The sequence below is a fragment of the Nicotiana tabacum genome, chromosome 22, assembly GCF_000715075.1.
Source record: "Nicotiana tabacum cultivar K326 chromosome 22, ASM71507v2, whole genome shotgun sequence".
NCBI lineage: Eukaryota > Viridiplantae > Streptophyta > Magnoliopsida > Solanales > Solanaceae > Nicotiana > Nicotiana tabacum.
Window position 1 is genome coordinate 126,090,052 of NC_134101.1, and position 9,799 is coordinate 126,099,850.

At 36.4% G+C, this 9,799-nt stretch overlaps 1 protein-coding gene across 4 annotated transcripts; it reads left to right on the forward strand.

The window, feature by feature from the left end:
• Positions 1-4,742: 4,742 nt before the first annotated feature.
• Positions 4,743-9,475, forward strand: LOC107763679 (boron transporter 1). Of its 4 annotated transcripts, none has more exons than XM_016582166.2 (13): positions 4,901-5,039; positions 5,250-5,420; positions 6,085-6,167; positions 6,294-6,486; positions 6,571-6,709; positions 6,905-7,070; positions 7,171-7,337; positions 7,440-7,613; positions 7,714-7,809; positions 7,890-8,027; positions 8,184-8,506; positions 8,599-8,866; positions 8,949-9,475. In XM_016582166.2, the coding sequence occupies exons 2-13, from the start codon at positions 5,317-5,319 to the stop codon at positions 9,252-9,254; spliced, it is 2,157 nt and encodes a 718-aa protein (XP_016437652.1). In that variant the 5' UTR covers positions 4,901-5,039; positions 5,250-5,316; the 3' UTR covers positions 9,255-9,475. The 4 variants fall into 4 exon arrangements, with proteins under 4 accessions (XP_016437653.1, XP_075099955.1, XP_016437652.1 ...); XM_075243855.1 differs by having other exon boundaries at positions 8,187-8,506; XM_016582167.2 differs by having other exon boundaries at positions 4,743-5,420; positions 8,187-8,506.
• Positions 9,476-9,799: the final 324 nt, after the last annotated feature.

A 9,799-nucleotide genomic window follows, 5' to 3' on the forward strand; every position in this document is an offset into this window, starting at 1 on the left:
GCTACACCAAATGTATGTCTTCAATGCATTTCTTCAAGGTGATTTACTGGAAGAAGTGTACATAGCTCCACCCCCTGGTCTTCTAGGTGAGGGGGAGCCTCCTAGAGTGGAAAGGTTTAGAAATCATTACACGGGCTCAAACATGCCTCTAGACAATAGAACTTGAAGCTTAGTTAGGCCCTCTCATTCTCAAGCTTTGTCGAGAGTCACCATGACTATTAACTTTTTAGTAAGCAGTCTGGTTCTCACTTGGTCATTATCTTGATATATATGGATGACCTCTTAATCACTGGTTCCTCTCCTTAGTTGATTTAGGAAGCTAAAACAGTGTTCTAACATGACTTCAAGATCAAGGACCTGGGGGAAATGAGATACTTCCTTGGTCTTGAAATTGCAAGGAGCAGACATGTCATTTTGGTTTGTCAAAGGAAGTTTACTCTTGACCTCATTGCCACACTTGGTCTTGCAGGTTCCAAACCAGCTTGCACACCTCTAGACACAAGCCATAAGCTTACCAGTGCAGAGTATGATCAAGCCAGTTTGCATGAAAATATAGGTCCTGATGAATTGCTTAGTGATCCAAGCAGTTATCAGAGACTAGTGGGGAAGCTGTTGTACCTTACCATGACAAGGCCAGGCATCAGCTATGCTGTATAGAACTTAAGCCAGTTCATGCATAAGCCAAAGAAGTCACATATGGAAGGAGCATTGAGGGTGGTAGGATACCTGAAGAATGCACCTAGTTTGGGGATTCTACTGTCATCTCAGTCTTCTAGCCAACTCATAGTATATTGTGATGCAAACTAGGCGACATGCCCAATGACTAGAATGTCAGTGAGTGATTTTGTCATAAAGCTAGGTGACTCTCTTATCTTTAGAAGTCCAATAAACAAAATACAATGTCAAGAAGCTCTGCAGAAGTTGAATACAGAAGTATGGCCAATGCAATAGCAGAAGTGGTCCGGTTGACAAGGTTGTTCAAAGAGTTAAATGTGGACTTAATACTTCCAGTGAAGTTGTCTTGTGATAGCAAAGTAGCCATTCAAATTGCTGCAAATCTCATCTATCATGAGAAGACCAAACTTATCAAGATCGACCACCATTTCATTCGAGAGAAAATCCAACATGGCCTAATTCAGACTGCACATATCTCTACAAATTTGCAAATAGCAGATGTATTAATTACCAAAGGACTAGGGAAGACACAACAAGATTTTCTATTATCCAAGCTGGGAGTGTACAACTTATTCACACTACACAACTTGAGGGGGAGTATTGAAAACATAGACTCAAGGATAGTTAAGTAGTTAATGTGTTGAGGATAATTATGTAATTTTCACCTGGGTTAGTTTAGTCGATTATATCTGTTATTAATACTGTAGCTTTATTCTTCAATGAAACAGTTCACATTTTCCGGCCTCTCTTCTCTCTTCTAACTACGACTGAGCTCCAGCTTAGATGCTTCCATGGCGGCCTTCGACACAAGTACTCAAATGTTATTTTGTGGCTTCAATGAGATGTATACAAATTTTGATGATCACGTTGTCAAAATTTTGGTGGAAAAAATTACTCAGTACTTATCATAATAACCAGGACACTAATGTCATAAAAATAAGATTTTAAGGTGACAATTAGCCTAAAGATAGTTAAATTTGAATGGATGGTCATAGTAATAACTATGGAGGAACAAGTATGAAGAATTCATATAATAGACTTTAATTAATTTAGAATTAAAACGTACATTGATTGAGTAAATATATGATACTAGTCAGAAGCACCAAGTATGATCTCAACACCAATAAGGGTTGTGCTGGATTGGTAAGCACTGATTTATCTTAATTTAACCAAAGGTCTCGGGTTTGAGTCCCTAGGTATAGAGTCGCCTTTGTTAGGGAACGCTTTAGCCCTTAATGTAGAATTTTTCGGTGCGAATTCAGATTTAATTGGGCTCTAATATGAGTACTGAACACCGGGCGGAAAACCAAAAAAAGTATGATCTCAACTATTTTATGAGCACTTTTCCAGTGAATGTGGTTAACCACACTGTATGTACTTCTTGCACCTTTCCTTTGGAAACTAATTTAACGTACGCAGCTTGAGCAAGTAACTGTAAATGTAATATCTTATATTGAATTACATTAGTCCGCTTTCTCTTGACGTCATTTTAATGATAGAAGCTCGTCCCCATGATTGCACTCGTCCAAACACAGCAATCAAAAGCAAAAAGTATTTGATACATATTATTGGAGCACATACCAATTAATGTGTTGGTTTTAGTACCTTTGATTGGCTAAAAACAGGAATGGAAAAAGAAAAAGATTCCTTTGCAAACACTTCTATAAATAATATAACATCATAGAGTATTAAATTAGCAAAATGGTTCTAAATTATCGTTTACGATATTTGCTGGTGTTATAATCTTATAAATAGGCTATATCTGGTGTTTGTTTCTGCTTTCATCCAAAGTTGTTATGATTACTTATTTCTAAACTAAGTGGCGGTTGCAATGATGGGTGATTATTAACCCCCAAATATGGAGATTTTTGGAATTTCCCTAATATCTTTGACTTCTTCTTACGAGGAGTTCATTTCTCATTGAAGAGAGAAAAGAAAAAAAAAGAAATATACAATTAATTGGTTGGACTGACTTTATACACTAAGAAAGAGGCTTGTGCAACAATCTCCGCTTCTAGTACAGCTAATGGATGATTTAAATATGAAAGTTAGAATCTTAATTAAGGTGTTTGGTTGGTGATGACCCACGGAGCAAGAATTTGAAGTTTATGAGTTTAATAATTTAATTTGTTTAAGTTACTGGGTTCTAAATTAATAAATATAACCACATATATTCAATGAATTTCTTAAAATAAATACATCATTTGGACAAAAGTTACTGATTCAGCCAAACCCGTAAATCATGTTCTAGGTCCGCCCTGATGGATCATCCTTATAATTAGAAGTATCTTTCGATTTACATTCCTGTTTTGGAGTAATATATACAAGGATTACTTCTTAATTTATGGTTTCGTCACAAAGAAAAAGGTCTGCCTATTCATAACCTTTTTCTTTTCTCGCTTTTCGCTTTTGGACGGAAATTGGTTGTTGGGTCCTTTTTGTTTTTAATCCTTTAGAAAAAAGGGCAATTTTCCGCTATTTTTGTTAGAATTTATTTGCTAATCAGCAGGCGCTACTATAAGTTACTGAGAAAGGACTTTTATTTTAATGCAAAAATTATGATGAAAGAAAGTAACTTTTCTTTTACAAGAGGTCAGAAAATATCTTGATGTTTAGATAATACTCCTATTAAAAGATGTAAACTGACATGCTCTCTCACACTTTCAAGAAAATAACGACGGTATTTGGAACTCAAAACCTCTTAATTTTAAAACCCCTGTCTCTTGCTCTGTTAACCATTGGATGACAAAATCGGAGGGGGTAAACATATGATTAGTAAAATTCCTAAATGGTCATAGATGACAAAATAAATTAGCAACAATAGCAGAACATTTAGGTAGAAGCTTTAAACATAAGATATAATCTTGCTAAAATTATTTAAGAAAGAAGAAAATAAAAGGAAGGGGGAAAACACCTTCTCGGTGAATCTTACAACGTTTTAATATCCTTTTTTTTATTTATAAAATTAAAATAAATAACTCGGTGGCTGATTTTCATAGTAAATATTGAACAAAAACATAGGCGGAGCTAGAATTTAAATCTTATAGTTAGGGATTATAATCTTTTTAAGTTACTGTGTTCTAAATTAATAATTTGTATATATTTATTGGATTTCTTAATACAAATACAGGGTTTGAATAAAAGCTACTAGGTTCGACCGAACCCGCAACTAACACCGTGGCTCCACCCCTGAACAAAACATAAAAAGGTTAATTAACTTCCCCCAAACATAACTAGTAAATCAACTTTGCTGAGGAATGACGGGAACAATTAATTTGTAGGTTATGATGCAAGAAAACGTAACCCACCTCTTTTCATTTTCCAGAACAGAATCTCAAGTTGCTCAAAGTGCATGCATTGTATATTCATCTCTTTTTATTTAATGTTGTTTAGAGGTATCGTTGATCCTATAACATACCTGTGGTTTGCTGTCATGTATATAATATTATTATTGTCAACTACCGATATACCATCTGCATATTCTGTTAAACATTTACTGTATATAGTTTATGGAAAGTATTCATATTGTTGCTAATACCACCTTATTTTATTTTATAATTTTATGTTAGCTTTAACCCCTTAAATTAAACGCCACATCCATTATTTGCCTTCCCTAAATTTAACTTTCAAATGATAAATATGCCATTTGATATTGCAATACGTCTAGGTTATTTCATAATCTTCAATCCTTGTTTGGATTTTGTTTTTACAATTTAACTTTCAAAAGATACGCAAAGAGATGGAAAATTGATGAAGGCAATGGTCTTATTTCCACGTACTACCTTTTTGGATACTTGTGATTTAAAATAAATTTTGGGTATTTGCGTAAATTATAAATCGGGTAAAAGTAGAATTTTAAATTTAAATTATTTTTAAATATATAAATATAACATTCTTCTCGAGACAAACTAATATCGAGAATACTTAATAATTTCTTGAAGTATAGTTCAAATTGAATTTGGAGAATTATGAGAAAATATTATTGTCTGCCCTGGTCTGCTCTTAACCCAAGAGGGTTTAGTAACTTGTTTAATGCAACTCGTTTCATTTGACTATTATTCCGAAGTATGTGCAGATACTGCTGACCAAACCACAACAATGACAGACTGACAGTAAAGAATCTGAATATCCAATTTTCCTCTTTCCCTGCCTTCTAGTTTTCTCTACGTCCCCTCCACTTTTTTTTGGTCTCTCTCTCTATATATTGGCGTATTTCAGCACTGTCGTCTTAGCGCGCTCACATTTGTTCCCTTCCCTTAAAACAATTTCCCATACCTAATCAACTTTTGAGGAGCTATTCTCTTTATACTTGAATCTTCTCCTATCGTCCTATTTGGATTCTTTTTCACTGTCCCCTGCATCATGTAAATCTGCTATTCTTCTATTCTGCTTGATTTTATTTGGCGTCGTGCATTGTGTTCTTTTGAAGTTTCCCATAAATATTTGGACTGATATTGTGCCAATTAGAAAATGGTGTATTTTGCTACTATAATGGCTTTTTATGGACTTGCCGCCATTCCCTAGTACTTTAATTGTGCAGCTATTTTATTGCCACTTTTTTTTTCCCACAACAGAAATCTCATCAAATTGGTAATTGATACAAGTCCAACGACTTGAGTTGATTAATTGTTATCTGCCCAAATGGAAGAGTCATTTGTCCCATTTCGTGGAATCAAGAATGATCTACAGGGACGTCTGCTGTGCTACAAGCAAGATTGGACCAGTGGAATCAAAGCTGGCTTCAGGTACACCACACTCACTCTTGTACTATCCAATAACCAACTGAATGTTGCGCTAAATGTCTTCAGTTGACTAATTGATAAAATCTACTAGTTACACTGGGTTGTTGTTGCTGTTGTTGTTGTTATTGAAGTACCAGTACTTGTTAAAAATTCCATGTCGGTTGAGGGAATTAATTGTTGTCTCCTTGTATATATGGTTTTGTGTAATTCTTAAATAATTTTTTAAGGTTATGTTCAAACGAGGTCCATTTTCTTCGCATAGTATCGAGCTACACCCATCCTTATTTTTGGTTTAACAAATGTTGGGCTTCATATCATGTTGTCCACGCTCCAGATGTCCAATGCTAGACACATGGACAGAGCTAGATAATAAATTCCGGGATTAGTTAGTAACTTTTGCTTAGGCTCTATACTTTATTATAAAATCCTTTAAATACATATAAATATTTAATTGGGAACCTAGTAACTAAAACTAGGTGAAGGTTCGTGTCAAATTCAGAATACATAAACTTCACATCCTGTCTTTGTCTCCGCCTCTGGCATGGGCATGAGAGGGGTGATAAGTGGCATGGGCATGAGAGGGGTGATAAGTGGCATGGGCATGAGAGGGGTGATAAGTGTCTCACATTAGTTTAGCTTAGCTGAACAAGAAGCTACTGGCTTTCAGGATCTTGGCACCTACAACATACATATTCTTTGCCTCGGCAATTCCAGTGATTTCATTTGGCGAGCAGCTGGAGAGAAATACTGGTATGTTATTACAAGACTAGCAATTTGCTTTACAAATGTTTTTTAAGTACTTAGACGTGCAGTTTAAAATTCTTTTCTGTTTCGTTCATCAATTGAAAATTGATACTCAAAAGTCAACATTTGCAGATGGAACTCTAACTGCAGTTCAAACACTAGCATCAACTGCAATTTGTGGAATTATACACTCCATCATTGGTGGTCACCCTTTGTTGATTTTAGGAGTTGCAGAACCTACTGTTATAATGTACACATTCATGTTTAACTTTGCTAAACAACGTCCTGAACTAGGTCCTGGTCTCTTTCTTGCTTGGACTGGTTGGTAAGTACACATTCATCTTTTTTTGTCTGAACATGAATAACCAGTTAGTCTAATCAACAAGCTAATATCATTTTGATTTTCCAGGGTATGCGTCTGGACTGCAATTTTACTCTTCTTATTGGCAATATTAGGAGCTTGCTCCATTATTAACAGGTTTACCCGTTTGGCTGGTGAACTATTTGGCATGCTTATTGCAATGCTCTTCATGCAACAAGCTATCAAAGTAAGCGAAATAGTAGTACTATTTAATCAACTACCCTCCTTATTATCCAATCAGGAGGGCATTTTGAATTACTTGGAAAAGAAATAACACTAAAATGTGTTACCTCGACTACTCCTTTCTGGTTATCGTGCTATTGTTTAGCTGAATGCAATCAAAAAAATAATTTTCTATCCTGTTTTTACATTTATATATTAGGGCCTGGTAGAAGAGTTTCGTATTCCGGAAAGAACCAATCCTCGTTTAACAGAGTTCATGCCTTCGTGGAGATTTGCTAATGGAATGTTTGCCTTGGTTCTCTCCTTTGGTCTACTGCTAACTGCTTTGAAAAGTCGAAAAGCAAGGTCATGGCGATATGGAACAGGTAGTTTCATCATGGTGACTAAACTCCGTCACTGATATTTGGATCCCAATCGACAACTTTAGACTTGGATGACTTAACATTTTGTCTTCCGTTTTTGCAGGTTGGCTTCGTAGTCTTATTGCAGACTATGGTGTGCCACTTATGGTTGTGGTCTGGACAGCAGTTTCCTATATACCATCTGAAAGTGTTCCTCAAGGAATTCCAAGACGCCTCGTCAGCCCAAATCCGTGGTCACCTGGTGCTTTTGAGAATTGGACAGTTATCAAGGCATATGTTTCTTCCTAACTGATTTTCACTTTATCTCTAACTACCGTCTGTCTAATTATCTGCCTTATGGACGACTAACTTTGATATTCTGGCCATCTGCAGGACATGCTAAAAGTGCCAGTTCTCTACATACTTGGTGCTTTCATTCCTGCAACAATGATTGCGGTGCTTTACTATTTTGACCACAGTGTGGCGTCTCAACTGGCACAGCAGAAAGAATTCAATCTTAGAAAGCCACCTTCTTTCCATTATGACTTGCTTCTTTTGGGATTCCTGGTATGCAATGTTACACATATCTTTGGTTTCCATATTTTCTTCACCTTAACATATCTGTTTCCTTTAACTTATTTTGTTACTTCGGGATTCTTGGTGACAGACACTAATGTGCGGCCTTGTTGGTATCCCTCCATCAAATGGTGTGATCCCACAGTCCCCAATGCATACAAAAAGTTTGGCTACTCTTAAACACCAGGTAAATTCTAGTTAGTGAAAATACTTCACATGTGTTCTTCTTTAAATTGTCGCACAAACTAAGATAACCTTGTTACGCAGTTGCTTCGTAACAAACTTGTTGTCACAGCACGCAAAAGTATGCAGAAAAATTCAAGCTTGGGACAATTATATGGGAATATGCAGGAAGCTTATCAACAAATGCAAACTCCTCTGATCTACCAGGAGCCATCAGCCAGAGTACGTGACATGCCTCTTCTCCCTTTTATGGAGCTTAATATCCTGCTATCTATAGTGACGTAATCGGAAACTATGTCAATAACCATTACTACCTACTTGACTTTACCCAAGTATTTCCATTACAGCTCATATAACAACTTGATTTCTTTATTTTAGCAGGGTCTGAAGGAGTTAAAAGAATCAACAATTCAGTTAGCATCAAGCATGGGAAACATTGATGCTCCAGTGGATGAAACAGTGTTCGACGTAGAGAAGGAAATTGATGATTTGTTGCCAGTTGAAGTGAAAGAACAGCGCGTCAGTAACTTGCTTCAAGCCACTATGGTAGGGGGATGTGTTGCTGCCATGCCAGTGCTCAGAATGATCCCAACCTCAGTGCTATGGGGATATTTCGCTTACATGGCCATTGAAAGTTTGCCGGGCAATCAATTTTGGGAGAGAATATTGCTACTATTCACTGCACCAAGCAGAAGATACAAGTAATTAACCCTTTTAAAAATGCCTTTAAGTTTATCTTTCCAATTGGTTTTTTAAGGAATTTCCTTAACAAAATGATGAATCTTGCTTGCAGAGTTCTAGAGGATTATCACGCCACTTTTGTAGAGACTGTGCCTTTCAAGAGCATAGTGACATTCACAATATTCCAAACACTATACTTGCTTGCTTGCTTTGGCATTACGTGGGTTCCAATCGCGGGGCTCCTTTTCCCTCTTTTGATCATGCTTTTGGTTCCTGTGAGACAATACATATTGCCTAAGTTTTTCAAAGGGGTACACCTTCAAGATTTAGATGCAGCAGATTATGAAGAGTCGCCAGCTATACCATTCAATCTTCCTACGGTAAATTCTCTATTCAGTAAACTAATATTTGATTGTAATTTCATGAATTTTAGGACTTGAGGACTAATGTCAAAGCATGCAGGAGGGTGAATTTGGTTCAAGACCTTCCTATGCAGGAAGTGGGGAAATTTTAGATGAGATGATTACCAGAAGCAGGGGTGAAGTCAAACGCATTAACAGTCCGAAGATCACAAGTTCAACAGCAACTCCAATAAGAGATTCCAAGCTCCTTCAAAGCCCACGCGTTCCAGAAAAAGCATACAGTCCACAGATTAGCAAACTGAGAAGTCCCCTTTCTGGCGGAAGAGGGCCTTTCAGTCCGAGGACTGGAGAGCCAAAGCCATCCAATTTGGGCATGAGTCCTCGGACATCAACTTCTAACGACTAAGAGACATTGACTTCCTGCCCTTAAGCTAGTTTGATATGCCTAAAGCTTTGTACTTCCATTTGATTGTCTCCTTCTCCTGCATTTTAAGCGATGCATTTGGAAATGTACCTGTAACATTAACCGAGTATTGATGTCTTAGAATGATAATAGTTGGGAAGTGTTTGTTTGTTCATATATTTTGGAGATAATATTAATAATAGCAGCTAAAGTGTATTTATCCATATTTACTTGTACAGCTTTGCACAAGTCCTTTTTCAACTCATCTTAATCGCTTACCTGAAAGTGGAGTACTCATCCTAAAGAGAATATTACACTACAACAGCAGTCTATTGTTTAAAGTTGATTAATTGCATATAACAAAGTAATCAGCTACATCTAAATCCAGATTAATAAGGGCGAAAGAAGAAAAGAAGTCTAGGACATGAATAATGTTATAGAGTAAACAGTTTTTAGCTACATCAATGATCTTATTAGATTCCTGATTTGAACATTGTCAAGTATATCGGAGTGGATTAAGTTTTGAATGGTCAAAAGTTTGTTTCTAG